Source organism: Solea solea, chromosome 17, assembly GCF_958295425.1.
Source record: "Solea solea chromosome 17, fSolSol10.1, whole genome shotgun sequence".
Classification (NCBI taxonomy): domain Eukaryota; kingdom Metazoa; phylum Chordata; class Actinopteri; order Pleuronectiformes; family Soleidae; genus Solea; species Solea solea.
The window spans coordinates 20193074-20220692 of record NC_081150.1 but is presented as its reverse complement, the minus strand read 5'-3'; the positions used below and the strand labels follow the sequence as shown (position 1 = coordinate 20220692).

At 43.0% G+C, this 27619-nt stretch overlaps 2 protein-coding genes across 6 annotated transcripts in view; both read right to left on the bottom strand.

Annotated features, from left to right (window-relative positions):
* Positions 1 to 760: 760 nt before the first annotated feature.
* On the bottom strand, positions 761 to 9575 carry angel2 (angel homolog 2 (Drosophila)). Of its 4 annotated transcripts, none has more exons than XM_058614247.1 (9): positions 9199 to 9575; positions 6608 to 7482; positions 6131 to 6351; positions 5960 to 6029; positions 4857 to 5278; positions 4616 to 4760; positions 3890 to 3959; positions 3680 to 3810; positions 761 to 1879 (listed from the first exon to the last, which is right to left on the bottom strand). In XM_058614247.1, exons 2-9 carry the CDS (start codon positions 7473 to 7475, stop codon positions 1710 to 1712), a joined length of 2097 nt encoding a protein of 698 aa, XP_058470230.1. In that variant the 5' UTR covers positions 7476 to 7482; positions 9199 to 9575; the 3' UTR covers positions 761 to 1709. The 4 variants fall into 4 exon arrangements, with proteins under 4 accessions (XP_058470230.1, XP_058470229.1, XP_058470228.1 ...); XM_058614246.1 differs by lacking the exon at positions 9199 to 9575 and adding an exon at positions 8307 to 8536 and having other exon boundaries at positions 761 to 1876; XM_058614245.1 differs by lacking the exon at positions 9199 to 9575 and adding an exon at positions 8307 to 8527.
* A 2570-nt stretch (positions 9576 to 12145) lies between these two features.
* The window catches only part of galnt14 (UDP-N-acetyl-alpha-D-galactosamine:polypeptide N-acetylgalactosaminyltransferase 14 (GalNAc-T14)), a 95671-nt gene continuing 80197 nt past the window's right edge, over positions 12146 to 27619 (bottom strand). For both annotated transcript variants that reach the window (XM_058614208.1, XM_058614210.1), the window contains 7 exons: positions 25958 to 26061; positions 25089 to 25215; positions 22134 to 22226; positions 21306 to 21389; positions 19428 to 19572; positions 15126 to 15245; positions 12146 to 12674 (listed from right to left, as the gene is read on the bottom strand). In XM_058614208.1, coding sequence (XP_058470191.1) covers positions 12516 to 12674; positions 15126 to 15245; positions 19428 to 19572; positions 21306 to 21389; positions 22134 to 22226; positions 25089 to 25215; positions 25958 to 26061 — 832 coding nt within the window. In that variant the 3' untranslated portion in view covers positions 12146 to 12515. The remainder of the gene's footprint in view (positions 12675 to 15125; positions 15246 to 19427; positions 19573 to 21305; positions 21390 to 22133; positions 22227 to 25088; positions 25216 to 25957; positions 26062 to 27619) is intronic.

The following is a 27619-nucleotide window of genomic DNA, read 5'->3' as shown; positions in this document are numbered from 1 at the left end:
GGGTGTGTGTTTGCCTGTGTCTCATTTGCATATAAAGGGACCAGGCACAAAACCGAGCATTCTGAAAGGGGCGGGTTTAGCAGGGTTATTGAACTGCTATGGTGCTTCATCCTTATGGTATTTTGACCAAAGCATGTCACTGACATGTTCATTAGGACACCAGGGAACTATTTTAACTTGGGGAAATAGGGTATAATATGTCCCCTTTAAGTCATTAACTAGTGATGGGACTCCTTAAATCCTTTGGTCCACTGCTGCCACCTGCTGCTCACAAAGTGAACTACAAACAGATCTGTTTTTCCACTGAAGCTCCTGCGAGCGACCAAGGTGACGAAAAATCTGACAAAGTTCACAGTTTAGTTTTTCAGGATGTGTTTTTACGAGATTTTTTAAATAGAAACTTTAAATACACTTATGTACTTTAAAGAAAGTTTTAGAGAAGCAAATGTGTCTTGTTTGTTTATTTTAATCCACTTATACTTTAGTTTGGAGGTTCAGGTAAGATATTAAACAATAGAAAAATAAAATAATCCAGAACATTTTACTTTAAGTATCTGTTAAATTCATTAAACCAGTGCAAAAACTAATTTTCTATTAATTTTTTTTTTGTCATTTATTCAAGATTACAGAGCCAGAAATCATTTTTTTCAGTGGAAATGATCTTGTTTTGTTTGAAGTAAACGTTAATAAACTACCGCCCCCTGCTGTCTACTTTCACCTAAATGAGAAGAAAAATAAAGGAGTCTCAGAAAACAACCAGTGACAAACAATTCTTTTATTTACAAACTGTAAACTTTCCAAAAGTGGAAAATAACTCTTTTTACAAGGATAGAAAAATAGATCCATCACTGTTTATGTTCAAACACAAACCTCTACGATTTAAAATATGTCTTCATGAGCAGCCGTTTAAAAATTAATAATAATTTAATCATTTTGTCCCTCTGTTGATTCATGTCATGACAAAAACAGCAACTCCATAAATATGTAAGAAATCTGAAGATTAGGTCAAATTATGGGTATTTGCTGCTGTAAAGTTTGTGCTGTGGGCGCCCCCTGCTGCTGACAATCAGTATAAGAAAGTTTCACTCTCGCTGAAAACATGGCTGCCAGCAGAGCTCACTCTCCCACACCAAAGCCCACAGAGAAAATCACTGATTTTAACATCACAGCACATCACACACACAGGAGCTATTGATCCACTGCTGCCTCCATCACTAAGTTCTAATGTCTTATTTTGTCAAATTCATTTGGATTTACGTCAGTGACACAAAGTGACCACACGAGGCAGCAGTAGAGCAGCAGCTCCTTTGTCTCCGTCCGCTACAATCACTGTTTTTCTCTCTGGGCTTTGGTGTGGGAGAGTGAGCGGTTTACAAACTTAGAGCAGGTGTTGACTTTATGAGCCGAGTCATATATTAAGCTCAGCTGGTAGCCATGACAACTGCGGTTATGAATCTAAAAATCTAAAAAGGGTTTTGAGGTTTGAACATTTCTACTGCAGAAATATTCAAACATTCTCTGAATTAAAGTCTCTGATTTAACTTCATTGTGGTTTTTACTGAATTCTTCCTGAACGTCACACGATTGTTCCCTGAAAGAGACGAACTCGACTAATCAAAAACTGACTTTACTCCAACGTCTTTAGCTCTGATTTCGTCGTCTTCGTCTTCGTCTTCGTCGTGGTCCAGATCAGCTGACGTCGGCCGCGTTCAGAGACGCAGGCGGAAGCGTGCGAGGAGCGGGAGGTGGTCGGACGAGTGGCGGCGGTTAGGCAAACCGTTGACTTCCTCCAGGTCAGACTGACCGACCAGCGACAGCCGGCCCAGCAGCTGCAGGCCGCGGTCGCCGGGAGACGACGTGGGAGGAGCCAAGAAGTCTTCTTTTTTTTGGGAAAGATTGCGAGGGACGAAGAAACGAGAGAGAGGAGGAAGAAATGTGACAGACGTGAGAAACAAAAGTAAAACAAGACGAGAGAGAAAATAATATGTGTGTGTGTGTGTGTGGCTGCATTTAAAGGCTGTTTCCGACAAGTTTAAGGCTCCTTTACTTAGGTCCTTCCTTCATTCCTTCCTTCCCTTCACGTACAAAAATATAAAAAATAGACCCCGACATGAGTCGTTTAAAGCGGTTACTTAAAAACAAAAAACTGTGTCGTGTTGTGTAGCGTCACTGATGTATACCATGTGACAGGGCTGTTGCTAGGCAACAAGCCGGCGACATAATTAAGAGAGAAATTTCTCCAAATTCTTACTTTAATCTAAGAATTCTCTTTAATCTAAGAACTCTCAGACCTGCAACTTCAATCCAAGAATTCTCAGAATTCCTATTTCAATCTAAGAACTCCGACTTCAATCTAAGAATTCTCAGAAGTCCGAATTTAATCTAAGAATTCACAGAATTCCGAATTTAAAGGGGACATATTATGCAAAATCAGCTTTCTAATAATTTTAATACCTGGAGGCCCTACCAGTCGCCAAAGTGTGGAAAAAGAATACTCAGTCATGTTTTCGTGGTCCCCCTTAGTGTAAGAATAGGCGATAAAACACTCGATGTTGAATTCCCTGCGCTTATGACGGCAGCATGCGCATTTCACTGCGAATGTTACCACCCACCAGTAAGTTTACCTCGATAGCTCCACCTTAGCCCCACCTTAGCTCCACCTTAGCTCCACCTTAGCTCCATCTTAGCTCCACCTTGTCCCTATAAAATGCGAGAGTGCAGACGAGCGGTATTATGTCAACGCTGCTGTTGGTGGCTGCACAGTGTTTTACACAAACTTCCAGCCTCAGAGGATTTTATATATGAAGCTAATGTTCCGGATAAAGTCAGCAAACGTGTGTTCGTGTGTTCGCACCACTTCACATCAGACTGCGGCCAGCGGTCGCAGTATTTAGTCAGCGACCGTTTTTCACCGATCACATGGAGCTCATAACTAACCATTCTGAAACGTCCTAATTAAAAATATTTGTTCAGTACGTCCTCCATGACCGGAGCACAGACTCAGTCTGATACAGTCACATACAGCAGCAGTTTATGCAGCGATCAGCGGTGCTGTCCCTATGTCTTTTTAACTGATTTACAGTTGGGCAGTGTTCGGCTCGATCCTTGTGTCGGACGTCTCTTCCTGTGACGGCACTCTCGATCTTTTCCGCGCACGCTGCCATGTTGATATTGTCAGAGAACTAGTGGAGGGAGGGGGGAGAGGAATGGAGTGGAGGGAACAGGAGCTGAGCGAGTGAGCGCAGTAAAAAGGACAAATCAGAAACCCCCTGGAAGAAGTGGGTGTGTGTTTGCCTGTGTCTCATTTGCATATAAAGGGACCATGCACAAAACCAAGGGTTCTGAAAGGGGCGGATTTAGCAGGGTTATTGAACTGCTATGGAGCTTCATCCTTATGGTATTTTGACCAAAGCATGTCACTGACATGTTCATTAGGACACCAGGGAACTATTTTAACTTGGAGAAATAGGGTATAATATGTCCCCTTTAATCTAAGATTTCTCTTGTAATATAAGAACTCCGACTTCAATCTTAGAATTCTTACTTTAATCCAAGAATTCCAACTTTGATTTAAAGAATTCTCTTTTATATACATTTTAAATGCGACATTTATTTATTTATTTTTGCGATGATTTATTCTCTTTAATCTAAGACAGTGCTTGTGTGTGTGTGTGTGTACCTGGAGTAAACAGGATGTAATCCACCGTCATGGCCGTGCGAGAGTGACACGTGGTAATCTCAGGTCTGCCGCCAGGCATCAGGTGATGTCGATACGACGACTGCAGCTTCAGACTGTGCTCGATCCTCTTCCTACACACACACACACACACACAGTGTCAGTCACACACTCACAGACAGGGGGCAGTGTTGAGCTTGTGAAAGGTTTTACCTGTTAAAAGCAGCAGCAGGTTTAGAAGCCACGTCTTCCACAGTCAGATTAGAGATGGCGCCCTCTACAGCTGTGACATGTGAGAACACACACACACACACACACACACACACACACACACACAGTCATCCGTCTGATTAAAGCTCAACACGTGATTTTAACCACATGGTGATTTACACGTTGTGTTTAAATTTGCTCTCAATGACTAAAAATAAAAAGAAATAAGACATTTTTTTTCTGGCAAAATTAAATAATAATCTTATTTTAAAAGTCACAGGTAAACTAAATTAAACACTTTAAGTTACTCTTTAGACTCAACTAAACTATACTTAACTTATAAAATGACCTAAACTCAAAAAACTGACCTTAAAAACTAAAAAAAATAAAAACTTAATTTCATTAGTTAACTTAAAAATTAAACGTAAGTTAAAAAAATTATCTCAACTAAACTTAGAACATAAGCTTAATTCAAAATATAAAATAAATGTAAAAAAAACATGTTTAACAAAAGGGAACTTATTAAAGAAATGAGCTAAACTGAACCTTCAAAAAGTTTCAAACTAAACTAAAATAAACTTATAAACTAAACTTAACTTCAACTTAAAAAAACTTAATTAACATCATTGAAATCTACACTAAAAACATATAAACTTGCCTTAAAACTTCATTTAAAATGATGAAAATAAAGTAAGTAAAAACTGAAGGAAACTTAAAGTTAAGACACACCGAGCGTCCCTGAAGGACAACTGGACGATGACTCAGCAGTTTCTCTCTCCTCGTACTGACACCGAGTGTTGATTCCTAAACTTTGAGACCAGATTGGACACGGGACGAGACGGTGACCTTTGGGGACGACCTCCTGACCCGAAACCTGCACAAACACACACACACAGATGTGTTTGAGATGTTTTAAAGTGTGTGTGTGTGCGTGTGTGCGTGTGTGCGTGCGTGCGTGTGCACGTCTCACCATGCCGATCTGCAGTCCTCTGTAGTCCAGGAAGCCCGTGGTCAGGAAGCAGTAGAGTGGACTCCAGGGGGTGGAGTTAAAATCCCCGCAGAGCAGAACAGGGTCGGTGGATCCGTCCGGGCGGCGGGACAGACGGCCGACCTCGGCCAACAGGACGGCGAGCTGCGCCAGCTTGACGTCGCCGCGGCGGGGGTTGTAGAGGAGGTGTGTGTTGGCGACGCAGATGGAGGCGGTGGATGGGGCGGCGCCGTTGGGTCGCAGCAGCAGCACCAAGCCCACGTTGTCGCGGTCGAGGAGGGCGTCGCCGCAGCGGAAGAACTCGACAGGGTTGGCGGAGACGAGGGAGAGGCGGGACGACTTGAAGACGACGGCACAGCCGTCAGGTTTACTTCCTGTCCGCTTCTTATACTCACACTGGTAACCTGGCAACCAGAGGCGCGGTTTGTAAACACATAGGAATGTTTGGTGTACGACCAGACACGTCAAATAAAAGTCTGTCATGTCAAAATAAAAGCACATTCTACACTTTAATTCATTTTTACTGACCTGCTCAATTTTAACCACTTAACCACCTGATCAAATCTGCATCAAATATAGTCTACGATATTTTTAAGAACGTGTTTCACGTCTTTATCTCACTGTGAGACAGACTTTTCCAACAGGAAACTGAAGCTTGTAAACCACTCACTTTCCCACACCAAAGCCCATAGAGAAAACCAGTGATTTTAACATCACACACACACACACAGGAGTTGTTGATCCACTGCTGCCTCCATCACTAAGTTCTAATGACTTATTTTATGAATTTTGTGTTTGAAATCCTTCACTCAGATTGACCTCAGTGACACAAAGTGACCACACGAGGCAGCAGAGGACCAGCAGCTCCTGTGTCCCCGCGAGCTAAAATCACTGATTTTCTCTGTGGGCTTTGGTGTGGGAGAGTGAGTGGTTTACAAGCTTCAGTTTCCTGTTGGAAAAGTCTGTCTCACAGTGAGATAAAGACGTGAACATGTTCCTGACGTATCGTAGAATTAAGTTAAGGTAGATTTGAAGTTTTTCCTGTGTCAATAAAACAAACACACACACACATACACACACTGTACCAAGTGTCTGCAGAGCAGGTTTGATCTGGTTTTCATAGTGTCCCTCCTGGACTTCTTGAAGACACAAGATCTAATGGAAAAAAAAAGGGTGAAAGAAAATGAGAATTTTGATTCAGTCTTCTGAGGTTTTACATGAACTATTATGTTGCAGTTTTGAAGGCGTGCACTCACGTCGGCGTCGTGCTGCTGGATCTCGCTCAGCAGGTTGGGCAGCCTGTGCTCCCAGGGCAGGACGGCCGGGTCACAGTGTCTGTACAGGTAAGCATTGTCCTGCAGCAGATCCTGGGACAGAATGTTGTACGACATCACCGAGAAGTCAAAGGCTGTGCTGCCATCTGCTGGCTGACGGCGGGTACTGCAGGAGGGCGGGGCCTCCCAGTGTCTCTGAAGAGCTGAGGAGACAGAGAGTGATTATTGTCCTAAAACAATTACATTAATTATCAATTTAATCTGTGGATTATTTTCCAGATTAATCCATTTGTGGTCCATGAAATCTTCAAATGTCTTAATAATACTATAACACTATAGAAAAGTCTGTCTAACAGTGAGATAGAGACGTGAACATATTCTTTAGAAATCATAGACTTAAACTAATGTAGACTGTTTTTCACACTGCCACACAAACCTCAGTTAAAAGAGAGGACTTACTTGTCGTGTAGGTTCCAGGTGGAGGAGGTTCTCTGTTTGCTCCGGCCTCCTGCCACAGGTTTGGGTGGTGAGTGACGCTGCATGGCTGAGGGTGAAGCTTCATCCGTGGACTGTGACCACTGCTTCTGTTTCTCTGCGGTTCCTGTGGAGCTGTCGTTTTCCTGTCACACTGTCCCTGCTCCTCTTTGAACCAGGCGTTAGGTCTTGGTTTGTGAGTGGGACCTTTATCTGACTCCGGTCTAGATTTTGGGATTTGAGTCGTAGCCTGAGAGTCTGTATGTCCGTCTTGTTGACGTTTGCTCCTCCACTGACCATCGTGACTGCTGCCGTCTTTCCTCTGTCTGTCTTTACTCTCACTTTTAGTCCTTTCAACATCTTTCTCTCTGCTGTTTTCCCACCTGACGCCATCACTCCTCCCTCTGCCCCGCGCTCCGTCTCTAAAGTGAAGGTTATGTCGTGGGCTAATGTCCACGCTGGGATCCGAGCGACGATGCTCCGTCCACGAGGTTCCACCCTTGACTTTTCCTCCCCTCTTCTCCTCCTCATTCTTCCTCCGTTTGTGCGGAGGCTCTCGATCTCTGTCGTGCCGCTCCATGAGGAGGCCGGGAGACGTATAGAGCGAACGCCAGCTCCTGCCAAAGTTACCACGGCTGATGTTACTTGAGTGTAATGCCCTGCCACTGAAGTAGGGGTGTGGTGGCGGTGGCCGGGACCGCCATGGATGGGGAGTGGGGGTGAATCGCGGGAGAAAGGGGAAGGAGGAGGAAGCGGATGAGGTACTGCTGCTTCTGAAGCCGGCCCTGATGAGAGAGGGACAGACACGGAGGAGGAAGGAGGAGCCGGAGGAGTTCAGCCAGTGACGAAACATGGAGGGGCTGACGGAGGAGGAGGAGGAAAATTAGGAAAATGTCAAAATGTAAAGATCAGGCAACAATGGCTCATATTCTAATTAGATTCATTTATTTCCTTTTACATTTGTTATACTTTCCTGGTATTTTATGACATTTTAAAACATCCTACTGGTTTTCAGGTGTCTATATTTTCACCTCACGTATATTTTCTGGGTGTAGTTTTCATACACGTCTGTTAAAGGCGAACACTAAGGGAGTTTTTGTCAATTATGGTTGATAACGGATGCTGATATATAACTGCAGAGGTTGCTTTGTCTCTTCTGTTGTGAAATTAACACAATATTATTCATACTCATGTCACAGCAGAGGCAGTTTTACCTTTTTTTTATTGTGAAAAGTAAATAAACATCAACAGCATCTGTCTCTCCAATCTACATTTTGTGTGTATATACAGTGGTTTTGATTTAAAAACAAATAATGTGCGAGCTAAAATAAAGTTTTGGTGCCTTAACTTTAACATTTTTCACACTTATGTTTATGGTTTTGAGGCTAAAATCGACTCAGGTAGTGAGTGAGTGACCTATAAAGATACTAAAACAAACAAGTGAAATGCAAAATGTCTTTTACAAATCCTCCTTTAAATCATTTTTAATCTATACAAATGTTTTCTCTAAAAGATATCCGTCTCAACTGAGGATTAATAGTTTTTAACGACAATTTCTAAATCAAACCTATCAAAATAACAAACTAATGGCGGACGACGAGCTTCTTCTGCGTCTGTGGTCACAAATGTCACTAAATATTAACTTTATTTCAATATTCCGACCACTTAGCTCAAATGTACTCACTTCCCTCTGATGTTGGGAGAAATGTCGCTTATGTTCCGGTTCGGAAACATCGCAAAAAACCGCAAAAAGCGAACATTGTGCGTGTTTTATTTTCGGCTTATTTTCAAGCAGCAGATCCCGCGTCCTTTGTATATGACGTCACCACTCAGCGACACAAAGAGAGAGAGCTGTGCTGCCTTCATGTACCTCGGTTAATCTCGATTCCCAACAACGAAAAAGTGAACAGAGTCATTCACAGTGTAACTGTACGCTGATAAAATATATTGAAACATACTGTTGACATTAGGTGTGTAATAACAGTTGGGCTTTACGTATTGGTATTTGATTAAAATACACATTACTATGATAATGACCGTTTCAAGTGGACGTTGAGAGAAAAAACATCGATGACGCAATCCAAACGTCACCGGGAACATTCTTTTCTGCTAGCAATCAGCTAACACGAATTAAATACTAATTATACGTAATTTTCATCGTGAAATAAAAAGCGCAATTCATGGACTTCAATGCACAATTTCACCAATTCCGACATTTCCCGATGACAGGGGAGCGCTCACGTTCTTCCTAACAGTATAGCTGGGATTTGTAGTTTTTTACGACAATTAGGCATCGACACGAATCACAGAACACACTACAGCCAGCTTGGTGCGGCGGAAGTAATGTCCCGAGTGGAAACATCGAGCACAACTATTGTTTTTTTCGTTTCACTCGAGTGTTTTCTGATTTGTCACGATTTCTCTCGTCTTCACCGGCGTGAGTCGTTGCAGTAAAATGGCGAAATTGGATCCAAATGAGACTAAATATGATTTTTGACTACCAGCCTCCGTTTTTTAATGTTTTATTTTTAGAGAAGATAGTAAAATGGCGAAATGAAAAAGGTCATTGTACTTACGTAAACGCGAGTCTCCCCGTTTGAAAAATAAACGGTGTCGTTAAAAATGTCTTGATGAGATTTTTTTTTAAATGTCAGCTTGAACCGACGACATTTTGTGTTATTGCGGGCGCTGAAATGAGAAAAGGAACGTGAAATAAGTCGTGTTGTTCTAGAGAGAGAGAGAATGATGTGAGTGAAGTCGATGTTCTGTTCTCTCTCTCCCTCTCTCTCTCTCTCGCTCTCTCTGTGCGTTTGTGTGTGTGTATACACTCAACAAAAACACACACATTCCTGACGTTTAATTACTCTAAGACGCTTCTGTAAACACTAAATAACACACATTTAAAGAAATGATGTACTAATCAGCTACTGTTATTGATTTTTTCCCAGAAAGGTAATTCATGTGTACACAAATCATGTTTTTTAACCTTTGACCTTAAACAAGTGTCAGATTTCTGAGTAACACAGACTCATACTGTGTTAAAGCTACAGTAAGTAAGACTTTAGACGTATTGTTGGTCAATAATTTACATTAAAAAAAAGGTCAATCACGTGATTTGAGAGGATTTTGTCCCTTCACTTCACTGGGACACTTTGGCCAATCACAGAGAGCGAGAGGGCGCCCCCCCACTGGTTATACAGAGAATACTGTATCAGTCCTGTGGAGCAACAGCCTCTATAAATGCACTGATTGATTAATAATAAATGACTAAATTGTTTTAATCATTTTTTCACACTCTAATAATCAGTTTGATTGAATTTTTTAAATAAAAACACATTCTGTCGTCAGTTTTTTTTTGCTTCTATGTGACATTAAACTGAATATTTTAAAACAAACAAAACAATCTGACTTTTTTTAACCGTTTTCTAACATTAAATGGACTAACAACAAATCACGAGACAGATTCATCGAAATTGTCAGTTGCAGTTTTAAGTGTGACGTCAATAAATTCACTAGAAAAGGAAAAACAAACCTTTATTCAGGAGTAAACAGGATATTAAAGATGTCAAGTGCACCTGGAGAGGATGTGGAGAGAAGCTTGTTCCAAAAACGATGAATGAAATCGTCAAATAAACGACAAACATTTTCTCATTAAACTGTGTTCAAACCAGAGATCTCAAACTTAAACGACCTGGGGACCCAATGAGCATCTAGTCTGGTCAAAAGGGGGCGGGTCCAGAGAAGTGAGGTTAAAATTATAACACAATATCCCATCTTTACGATGATATTTTGCAGAATTTCAAAGTAAAGGTGTTAAAAGAAACAAACTAAAGATGTAAAATGAATCAAAACAGACAAATTATTCACTAATTAAACACTAAAGAACCACATATAATTGTTGAATGTATTATTAGGGGGCCACATGTGGGCCATGGGCCGCGGGTTTGAGACCACGGGTTTAAACTCTGTTTGTGTTCAAACTCTGCTGGAATTCTGAAATCAAAAACGGGCAGAAGAACGTGTGGGGTCAGAGGTCACATGCTCTCAAACAGCTGCAGGCTTGTCTTTCAGCGCAGCGACATTGTGGGTTATGATCAGTCATGTGACCCACAGAGGGTCAGAGAGTGCTGTGTTTATGTTTATTTTTGTCACGTACGACGCTGCTTCCTTCTGTTTTCACACGTTTTCCTCTCATTCTCATCTAAAGTCTAATGAATGTGTGTGTGTGTGTGTAGTTCATGTTATTTATTATTTTTAAAAAATCTGTGTATCTACTGCCCTCTGTGGTCAAACACCAGCTACTACATTCAGATTTTCTTATTGGCTATTGTGGTTCCACCTTCTTGTCCAATAGCAGCAAGGCTCGTTGTGCCAGACTCCTCCCCCTTTTTTTATAAACTCCAGTCTACAGTTGCAAATAGGTGTCACTACCAGACCACGCCCCTTGCACTGCCCCCTCCTCTCCCTCACTCAGCTCCCCGCCCACAATTTCTTTTTTTTCATAAACACATCGTTTCAGGAAATGTCTTCAATCCCTACATGGGATTAGGTGGGATTATGACATCATCGTTTTTATTAAGTAGTGCATTTATTTAAAAAGACCTTTAAGTTCCTTAAAGTTAGCGTGGAATCATTTTTGCTGACATGTTGCGGGGGAAGAAGCTGCTGCAGAACAATAAAATGTGAACGTCATAGTCTGCAAATCTCTGAGCAGATTAACCAGATTATTCTAAATAATGAGAAACGACGACTCCTCCTTTGTCTGATATTTAATCTCTTTTTTTGGTACAAAGCAGCTGAGCAGCCTGTAATAAATCATCAAACTATCTCAGCACTGCAGGATTAATTCTTTTATTCTTCTTATTAAAGTGATCGCTCATCTGTGGCTGCAGCAAGGACGCTAATAAAAGACTCACAATATATAATATACTTCAGATTATTTTATCTCACTGTTAGACAGACTTTTCCAACAGCAAACAGAAGTTTGTAAACCACTCACTCTCCCACACCAAAGCCCATGGAGAAAACCAGTGATTTTAACATCACACACACAGGAGTTGTTGATCCACTGCTGCCTCCATCACTGAGTTCAAATGTCTTATTTTGCCAATTCAGCATAAGAAATTCTGTGTTTGGATTTACCTCAGTGACACAAAGTGACCACACGAGGCAGCAGTAGACCAGCAGCTCCTGTGTCCTGTGAGCTAAAATCACTGATTTTCTCTATGGGCTTTGGTGTGGGAGAGTGAGTGGTTTACAAAGTTGCACTGAGAGTTAAATAAAGACTGGAAACATGTTCTTAAGATGTCATAGACTTAAACTGACGTCGATTTTATTAGCTAAGTCTTTTGATTATTAGTTGAAATCGGTTTTTTTGAGAGTGTGTAAAAACTATCCCTTTAAGATTTAAGTTAATTTAAGTTTACCATGAAGCTGCACTGTGGCAAATTCAGGACCCGCTATTTGTGCTTCACTTTCAAATAAAGTGTGTGTGTGTGTGTGTGTGTGTGTGTGTGGGTGGGGGGGGGGGGGGGGGGGGCTGTTGTGCTTGGTTTTAATTCTCAAACAGCGTCAACAGCAGACACTTTGAATGCAAAACACGCCATGACACATTCTCTCATTTACATTTTGGAGCCAGTATTTCTCTCTGACTCCACTCTTTGACAGTTTCATGTTTTTTTTAAGGTGCACTTGTTTGGACCAAACCCAGAGACTTTTTTTTGTCCGGACGCGTGCGTTTCTTCCTTTTCCCAGACCTTCAGAAGAACTCTCCTGGACGCAGCGCCGTGACAGGACGTGCTCACGCACCGCCGCTCTGTCTCTGCACCCGGCACTTTGGAGGCCGGTGTCGGGGTGAAAGGTCAAAAAGGCGAAGGGGCGGGCGGACGTGGGGTCAGGAGAAGGGCACCTCCCATCTCTGTGTGTACGCGCTCAGTTCACACGGACTGATCACCAGCATCCGCGACGAGTCCATGCCGTCCAGCGCCATCTCTGAGTCCAGACAGAAGCGAGACACCAGGTGCTCCAGGTGAGTCCCCGACTTCTGCCACCGCTGTGCGACAAAAAACACGACAATAATGAGTTTAAAAGCTTCCCTCAGAATCCCTCACACTCACACACGTCCAACAACAGTCAGGGAATCGAACTGCGGCGGACGCCAGACGGAGCCGCAGCTGCACCTTTATCCTGTGCTCGTTAAGTGTATTGATTAATGAGGTAATTACACATTTAACAACAGACTGAATGATCTGACAGCCCAAGGTGTGATTGCCACTGATGGCCACTAGATGGAGGCATGGTCATGAAGTATGTGTGTGTGTCTTCTGTGAGGACAGGTCACCCGTTTGACTTTTAGTTCAGGTTTTGTGTCAACGTTTTTGATCACAACAATCAGATTTTAGCCACTTAAAAAAAAGGCTCATCTAATATAAATCAATGCCAGCTCAAGTCTACAGTGTCTTAACTTTGTGTCACTTTGTAAAAACCCACTCACTCTCACACACCAAACCCCATGGAGAAAATCAGCGTTCATTAATAAAAAATCATCATTTTCATGTAACACGAGAGTAGTTGATCCACTGCTGCCTCCATCACTAAGTTCAAATGTCTTATTTTACCACTTCGGCTTTTGAAATCCTTTGTTTGGATTAACCTCAGTGGCACAAAGTGACCACACGAGGCAGCAGTAGACCAGCAGCTCCTGTGTCCCCGCGAGTTTAAATCACTTATTTTCTCTATGGGGTTTGGTGTGGGAGAGTGAGTGGATTAGGAAACGTCTGTCACTTTATGCTGTTGTTGAATTTCTAATAGGAACATTTTGTTTTTCCACTCACTCTCCCACACCAAAGCCCATAGAGAAAACCATTGATTTTAACATCACACACACAGGAGTTGTCGTTCCACTTCTGCCTCCATCACTAAGTTCAAATGGGTCACTTTGTCACTTCAGCATTTGAAAACCTTAATTCAGATAAAAATCAGTGACACAAAATGACCACAAGAGGGAGAAGTAGACCAGCAGCTCCTGTGTCCCTCGAGCTTAAATCAGTAGTTTTCTCTATGGGGTTTGGTGTGGGAGAGTGAGTGGATTAGAAAACGTCTGGAGATAATGAGGCAAACACACAGGAAGTCACAGACTTGAGGTGATGTAGATTTTTAATTAGGTGAGCCTTTTGTTAAGTGGCTAAAATCCGAGTTGAGATCACAGCCAGGGGGCGAGGTGAGGGAGACGTGAGTGTGTGTGTGTGTCGTCACTGGAGACTGAGTGTGTGCGTGAGCTGCAGAGAGAGTGTGTGTGTGTGTGTGTATGATTCATCGCTGGGAAACAAAGTGTCAGATATGATCAGACATGAAGAGAGGCTTTTATCAAAGCTGTGAGTCTGAAGCCGGCGTCACACGAGAGACAGAGAGAGCGAGAGAGGAAAGATGATCTTTGAGTGTGTGTGTGTGTGTGTGTGTGTGTGTGTAATATTTGTGTACACATATCTGTTGAGTACTCGTGTTTGTAATTAAAGCGCTCCTCGTGTTTTTGTCTCCGTGACGGCCATTTTGTGTTTGCCGACGCCTCCGAAGCGTGTCTCTGTCATGTGTGCTGATCCTGATCTCTGAAGACCCCCTAACACACACACACACAGAGGCAGCAGAGAGGTGCATTGTGGGTCCACATTGTGGAGATGACACACTCCTTGCGGCGCATGCCGGAGATTTTTAATTGAAAAAAGACTAAAAAAAACATGGAGGGATAATTAAAAGTAAATGAATTAGCGTCGGCCGGGTTCACACCTGTCTTTACATTTACATGACATTAGCATACATTAAAGTTCACAGGGACGAGATTTTAAAACAAACTTAACTCCAGTGAAACTTCAGGAGACGAGGACACAGAAACTCGGTGTTCATGATTTTTCCACCTCTGCTTTATTTCAATGTCCTTCCTTCCTTCCTAAATGTCTCCCTAACTAAAATTACGAGGACACAAGGAAGGAAGGAAGAAAGAAAGAAAGAAAGATAAGGATGTAAAGGAGGTAGGGAGGATGGAAGGAAGGAAGGAAGGACAGCCATGTCAAAGGAAGAAATGAAGGAAAGAGGAGTGGAATGAATTCAGACTCACTCACACACACAGTAATATAGGTAGGAAAGAAGGAAGGAAGGAAAGAAGGAAGGAAAAGCAGTAGAGGAAACAAAGAAAGGAAAAAAGAGAGGGAAGGAAGGAACACACACACTAAGTGAACAGTTGGTTAGATGTAATGAGCAAATCTCTCTCCTCCCCCTTTTTCTCCTCTTTTGTCTCTCATTTCACTTCTCCACCTGTGTCTCTCCCTTTCTCTCTCTCTCTCCCTCTCTCATGTGATTTATTGGTTGTCACGTTCGTCTCTGCTGCAGGGGATTCTGGGACGTCGTCAAGGTGCCCAATGGTCAGGTACTGACAAGTGTGTGTGTGTGTGACTGTGTTGTGTGTGTGTGACTGTGTTGTGTGTGTTTGACGGTGTTGTGTGTGTCTGACCTGTTTGCCGTCGGCCATGTTGCAGGGCAGCATCAGCACCTGTGATGCAGGGAAGGTTGTGGACAGAGAGAGACAGTGCTGCTGCTGACGGATCTGCTGCCCGTGAGTGTAAACCCACTCCTGTGCACGCACACAAACACACACACACACACAAACACAGAGTTACAAACTGTAAGGAGGTCAAAGTTTAAACAAACACTGACTGATTTATTAATGATTAATGATCATGAAGAACGTGTGAGGAAAGAAAACCACAGCTGAGGAAACACACACATACACTGGTCTTTATATCTCAGTGAGGACACCTCATAACCTCTTACCTCTTACCTTAACCGTAACCATCACAACTAAGTGCCTTACCCTAACCCTTAACTATAACTACTGCTAACCTTAACCTAACCATAACGCTACCCTGGTACAGTTAATGTGTTCTCTAGCCCCTGACACTTACCCTAACCATCACAACTAAAGTGCCTAACCCTAAGCTAAACCCAAATTCTAACCCTTAAACCAAGTCTTACTTAACCCCCCCAAAACCCTTAACCTTTAAAAATGTGAGGAACAGCAGAAATGTCCTCCCTCCATGTGGTTTATACTTTTTTGGGGCTCACAAAGCACAAATACAAGAACACACACACAGAATGTGTATCTAGGTCAGTGTTATTATGGTAGCAGGCAGTGTGTGTGTGTGTGCGCTCTTGTCTTTATATGCTTGTGAAAGATTTGTTTTTTGTACATTTCTAGCTACAGTGGAAGTGGTGGTCCTCACAAAGACTGCTGAAAACGTGGTCCCCACAAGGTGATAAATACATGTATGTGTGTGTGTGTGTGTGTGTGTGTGTGTGTGAGAGAGAGAGCAGGAATATTCAGCATCTCTTTTTAAATAACGTTTACATTAGTGTCAGCAAACTCGTAAAGTCTCTTATACACAACGCGCACGACTGATTAACTGTGAGACTAATGAAACAAAAGTGTTATTGCCGCTAAACGTAGCGTAGAATGTTTTTCATGATTGACACGAGTGGCGGCCATCTTGGCGGTGAGGTGGCTCCAACCCCTGACATAGGCTGGGGTTGACGTGCCACGCACGTCGGTGAGGAAATCCGACTTAAGGGAGCATTCAAATGAGGCACTCGGAAATTTCCGACTTCCAACTTCACAACTGGAACGCACCGTAGCGTGACAGACATGTATGCTAATATGCTAACTCTGCCCCTGCCAACATGGTGGCGTCTCCAGGCCTTTAGATAGTATCGATAAACTTGTGAAGTCTCTTATGAAAACTAAAATAATAATGTCAGTCGTGTGCTTCAGAGAGGGATATGACATTCATTTTTATACTTCGTATAAATCTGCTAATTGAGGAAATGAAGCGGCGGTGTCTGGACACAGAGGCGGCGGTGGTGGTGTTGGGTCGTCCTCAGGTTTATCGCAAGTGTCTCACCACTGTGGAGGTTTCACTTCACTGTATGATTGATTTATTGAGCTGAGACTGCAAGAGCGTGACACGGGAGGTTAATTGGTGCTGTAGCGTAATATATCTCGTCTGAGCCGGAGTCGGAGCAGACTTTCAGCGACGACGTGACCCAGGATCTCACGCCACGTCACGGCGGGGTTAGATTTCGGTTAAAAGGACAGAAAAAACAACAACTTGAAAGTCATGGATTTGACGGCAGGTTTGAGCTCAGCTCAGCAGGAGTTTATTCCTCGATGCGTTAAAAAAAGAACGACGTGGACACAGAGCAGCGAGTCGTGTTCCGCCTCAGCTCCGGCAGCACGAACAGTTTACGTGTGATCACAACCGTGTTTCTCGCAGTTTCACGCCCGTCACTCTCTCCGCCATCGCGCATGTGTGTGCGTGTGTGTGTGTTTCCGCTCTGTTACACGCGGCTGTCGCCGTGAAGCGTCCCATTAATGCGACAGTGGAGCACATTTGAATGCGGATGATTGACACAACAATAACGCCGGTCGACTTTCTGCTGCTGTGGCTTCACAAATTGGAACTCACTCTGCTCCTGTAATTGATTTCTCCCGCTGTAAAAATGGCAGCTTTTAGCAAAAGAAAAAATAAGCTTCATGTCAATGAAGCTGTGTTTGTTACTGAAAGTGCACTTCCTGTTGCCAGTAGGTGGTGCTGCAAGTGACCCAGAAGTGTCTTTTTTGACAGTAAGATATACAAACAGCCAATATAGAATGAACAAATACTATAGTGACTGTAGTAGTGAGTAGTAAAAAGACGAAGTCAGTGGCTCTTATTTTGAAAGACAGGTTGAAAGGAAGTGATGTCGGGTCAGCTGGTCACTGGTTTGTGTCTCTTTACCAGGCCAACACCGTATCATCGGTCGACTTCTGGGTGGGCGGAGCTATTGTACATTAGACATTTGTTTGGAATCATAAGAGCAACAAGTTTACCAAGTTCAACAACTATGTACAACTTGGCCACTTTCTCTGACGTCAAAAATTCCCCCAAAAAATCCTCAAGAAACTTTGGAGTAAGCCCGACAAACTCACCAAAATTCATCTCGATCTGACGACTTTTGTCTGACAATGACCTGACTGCTGGGGGCGCTATAGAGCCCTGGGGTTTTTATTACGGTTTTATTAACCCCCTCAAAAATCAAAACATCATTTAACTGTGAGTGTTTCTGTCGATGATTTAATCTGGTGACAGTAACTGTACTGAAAAATTAAAGCTTGTCTTTTATTTATTTATTCCGATAACTTAAAGGTGACATAGACCGGAAGCTCCAATTAACGCTGCGTTTGTGTGTGTATCTGCGTCATTACCTCGTTTATGAAACCCTAAAGTTTCAGAACAAACAGTTCAGCCACTGCTGAGAAAATAGTGTTGTATTGTTTTCCTGGGCTCTGCGAAGCGGATCGGCACTTCCGTAGTTTGATGTCGTCATCAGAAATCCTCACCACCGTAGCGCCTCCCGGTGCGGGCACTAGTCCGGGCACATCCGGTTGCGTACATTCAACCGCAGAAGAAGAAGAAGAACTAGTCTCGTTGTAGCTGCTGAGATGCAGAGCATCCACCGTGCCAGAGAGGGAGCTGTGTATCTGAGAGCTGGCCTATCTATTACGTCACTTCCAGGTACCTGGCCAATCACAGGACAGTAGGAAAGCTCTCGTTGGCTGGCCAATCACAGCAACTGTTTGGTCTGAAACAGCGCGGCTGACGAGAGCGTCAGTGAGGAGATATTTTGATCGGCTCGTTTGCAGCGATTAGGAGGTTTTTAATCATGAAAACAAGTTAATATATGTAAGTAGACCTCCATAACTAACATATATGTGTGATACAAGCATTCTATGTCGCCTTTAATGAAATTCAGAAAAACGAAGGGAACGATGTGTTTCCTTGTTGTTTCAGAGGAGAAGGAGACTTCACAGCAGACCTTCAGAACACGGACACAGGGGGATTAGGAATCCTCCTCCGTCAGGGTTCCTTCTCTTGCCTCCGGTGTTTGATAACCCGAGAGTTTCTCGCTTGCACGCGTCCCGGTGAGTATGGAGGGATTTGAACCGGCGACCTTCCAGACACCAGTCGGCTTTCTCCGCCCTGAAGGCTTTTCGGCGGCGGCTTGTTAGAGCGGATCACAACCTCCACACTCACTCACACACGGAATAATGAAAATCCTGTGGGTATTAATTACGGCTGGGTTAAAGCTGAACACACACACACACACACACACACACACAGGGGTTTGTACTGCTATTCTTCTCAGGACTCTGCACTGAGTCTCATTCATTTGAACAGATTTATCAAAGTGTTAGCCCTAAACTTAATCTTTGAGAAATGATTCCTGCCTCATTAGGACCAGGTTTTGGTCTCCATGGGGACTACTGGTCCTGTCAAGGTCAGCGTTTGACAGAAAAAGGGTCCTAAAGAGGTAACACGTAAATTACCCTGTTAGCCAGTAAAATTAGCGCTAATGTATATTCATGTGACCTTTTTACTATTTCCTGTTTGACTGGAAGTTTTATTTTGAAAGGACATGGTGTGCATAAGGCTTTTCATGTAATCTAACTGTCATTTTTACCTGGTAGTTTATGCTGATCTGATCTGAGTCTTAAAAAGGTATTGTACTGTTTTGTTTTGCGTTTGTTAAATTAGCACGGGCAGAGTTAGCATGTTAGCATAGATGTCGTCACGCTGTGTGGTGCATTTCAGTTATTTCCATCTTATCACGATTTCACAACTGTTTAACAACTGTGACAACTGTGACCACTCGGAACTAATCTACCCCACCATCTAAACCAAGGAGGAGGAGCCTGACAAACATCCGTAGGTAGACTCACCTGGTTGATGGCGGGGACGCCTTCTTTTCCGATGCAGGGGGCCAGAGTGAGGACTGGCAGCTCCTGACCATCCACCCTACGAGACTCCAGACAGTTCTGCCTCTGTTTGATGACACCGGATCGAGAGTCGGAATCATCCGGAACCCTGGCAGTGGACAAACGCCAAGAGGTCTTTGGTTGATGAGTGCTAAAAACAACACTTAAAGCCCCAAACCATACAGATATATTCTATTTATTGATGTATTTACATTATTTAAAAGTTTTTAAAGGAGGGGGAAAATATCTACAGTGAAGTGTCTGCAACCTGTATTCTCTTGATTGTCCATGAGGGGGTGACGCCACTAGATTATATGTGGGTCTATGTTAAATGAATCTACTCCTCAGTTTTTGATCTTTTAAACACTCGTTTTTGATCTTTTTAAACACTCGTTTCAGGTCTTTAAACACATTCAGAGTTAAACAAACCATAAAGGAGGCAGTGTTTTAGGGCAGGGCTATGGTGTGATTGACAGTGAATCACTCAGCAAGCTCCACCCCTCATTTCTTCCTTTTTCTGGTTTAATCATGGCACTAATACGACATACGACATCACCTTTGACCTTTGACCTCATTAGCTACGTCGCGATATTGCCGTTACTTTATCGGTATTGTTAAAAAAAAGGCGTGCCGCCCCTTTAAGGAATCACCCAAACTCATCAGTTCACCAAAGTTTTCCTTTACAATCTCCTCCCTTTGATAAACTTTCTCCGTCTCGCGCCGTAAACTCGGGCTTAAGCTCCGCTGTGTTAATTCAATCTGCTATCTCGCTCTGTTTTAATAACCCGTTAAAGGTTATTCCGCGTTAGAAGGGTCAGGTCTGTCGGCCCCCCGAGAGTGAGCCTGTTAATTCCGTTCCTGGGGATTAACGCCGGCCTCCAGTGGATAAATTGGTATTTAAGTGTGTGTGTGTGTGTGTGAGGACGAAATGAGATCACTTATGTGTCTTAAAGACTATTGCTTTGTTTTTGTACTTGGCAGTAGCGTTCTTGCACAAGTGTGTGTGTGTGTGTATGTGTGTGTGTGTGTGTGTGTGCAATTAAAGGGGAAAGTTCAAGGTTGTTGTTTTTTTAAAATGCGATGAAGCCCATCGACACCAATCTAAGTCTGTGTTATTGTAAGATTATTTTTTTGCAGCTTTAGACATCATTTTTCCAACAGGAAACTGAAGTTTGTAAACAACTCACTCTCCCACACCAAACCCCATAGAGAAAATCAGTGATTTTAACGTAACAGCTCACAGGAGTTGTTGATTTACTGCTGCCTCCATCACTAAGTTCAAACATCTTATTTTGTCACTTCGACATTTGAAATCCGTTGTTCAGATTTACCTCAGTGACACAAAGTGACCACACGAGGCAGCAGTAGACCAGCAGCTCCTGGGTCCCCGCGAGCTAAAATCACTGATTTTCTCTATGGGGTTTGGTGTGGGAGAGTGAGTGAGTGCTTTTACTGACTTGCACTGCACCGCTGCCTCTGTGGACTTTCATCTTTTTTTTTATTGGATCAGATTCTGTGTGAACTGTTGGGGGAAAAGTTGAGGATATTAAAGCCGAGGCACAGAATCCCGAAAGACAAGAGACGGATCAAAAACAGCATATTATTAAAAAATGGGAGCAGCAGAGGTCGATATATATTATATTCTTACATCATGTCTTTCATTCTCTGTGAGATGAATAAAGTATCTATCTATCTATCTATCTATCTATCTATCTATTTGATAAAGCTCTCTCAGAGTCACTGTACAGCTACAGTAAATATACACTGGTTTTTATTTGCATGTTTTTACCTCATATATCCATCTATAATATATAATCATAATAATGATAATAAAAGACTTACTTGAGCTCTGGGTAAACGTTGTCTAGATACCACTGAAAAGATTTGCACTTGAGCTTCTTGCGAAGTTCCACTCGGCCTCGAACACTGATGACATAAGCACACACACACAAAGACAGTGAGACAGAGTTGACGTCCATGAGTCTGCAGAGGGAGGACGACGGACATGTGCGCTGTGTTTAAATGTCAGCGTTTACTTGAGTCACACTGATAAACACTGACATTTAGACTCATCTGTGAGTGTTAACACTCTGAACGTCTCTGTTTGTCTCGCAGTCATAAGTCACACAGTGGAGACAAATCTAGCGTCCCCGACCACAGCCGGTCAGTAACCACGCCCACCAACAGTGACGTCACTAGAGTGAACAACATGACTGAAGCTGAGGCGATGTCTTAAAGGGACGCTTCGAGAACTCAAACCACTCATTCTCCCCACACCAAACCTCATAGAGAAAAGCATCGATTTTAACATCACAGAACACAGGAGTTGTTGATCCACTGCTGCCTCCATCACTAAGTTCAAATGTCTTATTTTGTGACTTTGGCATCAGAAACTCTATGTTTGGATTTACCTGAGTGACACAAAGTGACCACACGAGGCAGCAGTAGATCAGCAGCTCCTGTGTCCCTGTGAGCTAAAATCACTGATTTTCTCTATGGGCTTTGGTGTGGGAGAGTGAGTGGTTTACAAATGTCAGTTTCCTGTTGGAAAATTCTTAATTTGATGTAAATCTTCTTTGGTTAAGTGTCTATAATCTTTCTTGTCCTCTCTGGCAGCCATGAGAGTTAAAAAAATTAAATGTGAGTGTTCATGTGTGCGTTTGATCTTACTCGCCGTAGGATTTCCCTCGAGCTGCCGGACGAGCAGAGTAGTAAAAAAGACGAAAGTCGTCCATCCACACTTCAGCTGTGCGACGCGTGTTCCTGGAACCACACACACACACACAAACACACACACATTGTATTGGAATACAAGAATATACAGGAAAACATAAATCCAGTTTTAAAAGTGCCATCATGTGGCGCTAGAGAGCCTCCACCAAGCATGAGTTATGTCCACGCACTGAAAACTTTATGTGAAGGAAACTATGTTTGTTACTGAAGACTTCCTGTTGCCAGGAGGTGGAGCAATGACTGGCTTTGCAGGTTGGCGCAGTAGTGGCTAGTGGGAACGCAAAATATGTAAATCATTGGATCGCCCTAAAACTCGGTCAGATTGCAGTTTTCACATTCCATAACAAAAGTGGGATTAAAGAGTAAGTGAAAGAAAAAAAAGAAAAAATGCAGGCGGGGCGACACATTTTTGCGCCATTTGCTCGAATTCATGCTCACTTCCTTTCACCCATTCACTCCCTTTCACCCATCCACTCCTTTTTACCCGTTCACTCCCTTGTCTCTCTCGTGCTAATTAGCCCAGTTTCTCTGGGCTGTGAACGATCACAGTGAAATGACAGAAATCCTCCATTAGACACACATGCACACACATGCACACACATGCACGCACACACACACGCACACACACACACACACACACACACACACAGACTGTGGAGCTTTAATGAAAGAGGACGATTGCAGGCGTGTAAACGTAAACAGGCCGACAATTAAAACCTTGCACATGCAGAAGGTCACGGCCTCATCACTGTATCATCATCATCATCATTATTAGTATGATTATTATTATTGTTATTATGGTTGTTTGTGGTCACAGAAGAGACTTGAGCGACGGCTGATTAAGCAGCATAAGCATCAGCATCATCAGCAGCATCAACGGCAGCAGCAGCAGCATCAGCAGCAGCAGCAGCATCGGCATCAGCATCATCGGCAGCAGCATCATCATCAGCAGCAGCAGCAGCAGCAGCAGCAGCATCAGGCCGCCGGGACACAAATGAGAGGCGTCTTCCTTGCAGAGCAGATGTTGCCGTGGCAACGGCCAACGGGGAGGTGGAAATGAGTAGCGTTAGTGTGGATGAGTTGCTGTGAGGTGGTGGCGTTCCGGGGGCTGTTCAGCAGCAGCAGCAGCAGCAGCAGGTGGGGGTGAGGGATTTCAACTCCCAACCGCAGCCACTGTGTTAATGCCTTGCTCACACGCTGAGGTTTATGAGCGAGTGAAGCCGTTTAAAGGAATAATCTTGCGAGATGAATCTGTGGCTTTCAGAGGATCCTGGGAGTTCTTCTGTGATGGAGTGGTGCAATTTTATTTTTTGGGGGAACTCTGGCGCCGCTCTGCTCGCCTCCCACTTCACTCCATCACTTCCCAGAATGATCCACTGTGCCTGGGTTTGTTGTTGTTTGAATAAATCAATCAAATATACCGTATTGTAACTACAGGGACTATATTTCCTGCAGAATAACAAATAAAAATCACATTGATAAAAAAACAAGTACTGCAAAAGCAGGTTCCAAAGATACTTCAGGAGCTGAACTTGAATATAACAAAATAGTCATCCACTAAATCCTACGTCGTCTTAAGTCTATGATAAAGATAACTTCCCTCACTCACTCTGCACCAAAGCCCATAGAGAAAAATGAAGATTTTACATCACAGAGACACAGGAGTCGTTAAATCCAGCGCTGCCTCAATAAATAAGTTCAAATGTATTATTTGGTGATTTCGGCATTTGAAATCCTTCATTCAGAATTATCCAGGTGACACAAAGTGACCACACGAGGCAGCAGAATACCAGCAGCTCCTGTGTCCCCGTGAGCTAAAGTCACTGATTTTCTCTATGGGCTTTGGTGTGGGAGAGTGAGAGTTCACAAACTTCAGTTTCCTGTTGGAAAAGTTTGTCTCACAGTGAGATAAAGATGAGATCACTGTATATAATCCAGAGTAGTTCTTTTTTAAATAATAATCATAATCTGAACGGTCGGTTTTTCTATTTATTGTAATTTTGGATTAATCCATTTAGACGAGATCAGTTCACACGCAGTCTGAGCACATTAGTCATGTTAATGGATTATTGTACAGCCTGTAAACATCCTTCTGTTTGAACTGTGTGTGTGTGTGTGAGCACAACAGAATACAGCTTATGTTAATAGGATAATATTGTCCTCGCAGCTCAAAGGCTCTGAGGCAGCTGTAAATCCACTCTAACAACGACGGCAGCGCCGCGCGGTCGCAGGCTGCGTCGGGGGGGAAACCCTGCGTGTTTCCACCAGTGAATCACTCGCTTTTATCATCGCCGTCGTCGCCATTATTATTAATAATAATAATAATAATAATATTATTATTATTATTATTATGAGTTTGTGTCTGATGTGAAAACACACTGAAGGATTGGAGCAGGAAGTCTGACACGTTTCGCAGGCTGGAAAAAAGCAGAAAGTTGATGGATTATCTCTGATTTTACAGCACTTGCTGTTGTTGTTGTTGTGCTTTTATGAATAAAGTCCGAGGTCAAATTCATTCACTATCACTCATTTAATTCTTTCACAGAGGCAGGAATGTGTCCCTGATAAAATCCTGACATTCTTTCATATGATTTTGTGACTTTTGAGCGGAGAAAAAAACCAAAAACCCTGTAAAATTGAAGGACAAATTGAATAAACTGCACATCATTTAGTTTTTGTCCTTGTCAGTTGCACTGCAGTGGCTTGGAGCTCCCTCTGCTGGTGCAGTCAAGCAGTGCGTTTGCACCAAATCGCGTACACTCGCGATGAGACGACGTGGATTTATTGAGATTATGCAATGATTCTCTCTCTGAATGAATCAGACAGATTTTAAGACGATGGATAAATGAATGAATGAATGAATGAATGAATGAGTCGTAAAGAGTTACTTACTTGATGTACGTGTTTGCGTTGCCCTCAGGAAACACGTACGGGTGCTTCTTCCTGAACACGTGACCCACTCTGCTGCAGGGCAGGATCTCCAGACTCCCTCCACACTGCCACACCCGGAACGAGATCTCTGCACGTGTTACACACAGTATTTATATTATATATACACACACACACACAGACAGACAGACAGACAGACACACCCACAGACACACACACACACACACTGCTGCTGCCGCTGAGATCTTTCTTCAACATGAACTCAGCAACAGATAACTTGTCTCTCTCCTTGTGATTGTGAACTTGAAGTGTGTGTGTGTGTGTGTGTGTGTGTGTGTTCAGAACTCAGAGCAGAGAGAGAGAATGAGAGTAACAGAGTTTACCCCCCAAAGGACGAGAAGCTGAGAAGTTTTCTACAGACTCTGTGTTTGCTGGTGTGTGTGTGTGCGTGCATGCATGAGTGTGTGTGTGCGTGTGTGTGTGTGTGTGTGAGAGAGAGAGAGTTTGACGAGGAAGAGGAGCGATGGGAGCAAAGATGAAACACTAGACAACAAAGGAGAACGAGGAGTCAGTAAGAGACTGACACAGCACAAATGAGTATGTGTGTGTGTGTGTGTGAGAGAGGGTGTATATGTGTGTGTGTGTGTCAGTTTGCTGCTTCTCTTAGATCAATGAAACTCTGTAAGCTTTCCTCTCCATCTCGCTCTGTCTCTCTCTCTCACACACACACACAGGTAGCGGCATTGACGCAGATGTTCCTCGTTCAATGTCAGTCTGTAAACCTTCTTTCCTCTTCTTACTCACTTCCCTCTCCTCCCTCTCCTCTCTCTCCTCCCTCTCCTCGCTCTCCTCCTCCTGTTGGTTGGACTCACCAAAGTTCTCTCCTCCCCAGATGTCCATGGCGGTGTCATATTTGCCGAGGTGATTGAACCAGGACCTGTCAATCACGAAGAGTCCTCCTGCGATGATGGGAGTCCTGCCAGGAAGAAGAGGAGGAAGAGGAAGAAGAAGAAGAGGAGAGAGATGGAATAGTACGGTTAGCAACGAGCTAAAGTTGTTTTGGTCTGTGACATTAACTGGTTATGGTCTGTCCTCATGAATGGACGTCAATGAAGTGTCCTGAGAAGAATAGCTGTGTGTGTGTGTGTGTGTGTGCGCGTGTGCATGTGTGTGTGTGTGTGTGTCCCAGACGGACAGTGATTCAGTACAGTCTCTGCATGTTGACAAGACAGAAGCAGCACAATGACAAGAAGAGACAGTCACTCATAATAAATAAGCTGCAATCCAGCAACACACACACATACACACACACACACTCATCACCCGTCCATCTGTGAGTGTTTAACACTCGCCTCTACTAAAAAAACATGCACAAAAACTTGGCACAGCAATAAATCTGGTCTCCTGCCACCATCTGTGACTTATGGAGTGTGTGTTTGTGTGTTTGCTCTGTGGCCGTTTTGACTTGTTTGTTTGTTCATCTCTTCACAGCCTATGACTCGTCAGGCATCAGTGGTTAGCTTTTTTTCTTTTTGTGTGAACCTGCAGTAAATTAACTTATTCAGCAGCAGAAACACTAACATCAGTAACGTCAGTGACATGAGTAACATGAGTAACATCAGTAACATCAGTGACATGAGTAACACCAGTAACATGAGTAACACCAGTAACATCAGTAACATCAGTAACATCAGTGACATGAGTAACACCAGTAACACCAGTAACATGAGTAATATGAGTAACACGAGTAACATGAGTAACATGGGTAACATCAGTAACATCAATGACATGAGTAACATCAATGACATCAGTAACATTAATAACATCAATGACATCAGTAACATTAGTAACATCAATGACATCAGTAACATGAGTAACATCAGTAACATGAGTAACATCAGTGACATGAGTAACATTATTAACATCAATGACATCAGTAACATGAGTAGCACCAGTAACATCAGTAACATCAATGACACCAGTAACATCAGTGAAATGAGTAACACCAGTAACATCAGTGACACCAGTAACATCAGTGAAATGAGTAACACCAGAAACATCAGTAACATCGGTAACATTAGTAACATCAATGACATCAGTAACATTAGTAACATCAATGACATCAGTAACATGAGTAACATGAATGAGTAACATCAGTAACATCAGTAACATCAGTGACATGAGTAACACCAGTAACATGAGTAACACCAGTAACATCAATGACATCAGTAACATCGATGACATCAGTAACATCAGTAACATGAGTAACACCAGTAACATCGATGACATCAGTAACATCGATGACATCAGTAACATCAATGACATCAGTAACATCGATGACATCAGTAACATTAGTAACATCAATGACATGAGTAACATCAATGACATCAGTAACATCAATGACATCAGTAACATCAGTAACATTACTGACATCAGTAACATCAACATCAATGACATCACTGACATCAGTGACATCAGTAACATCAATGACATCAGTAACATCAGTTACATCAGTAACAGCAACATCAATGACA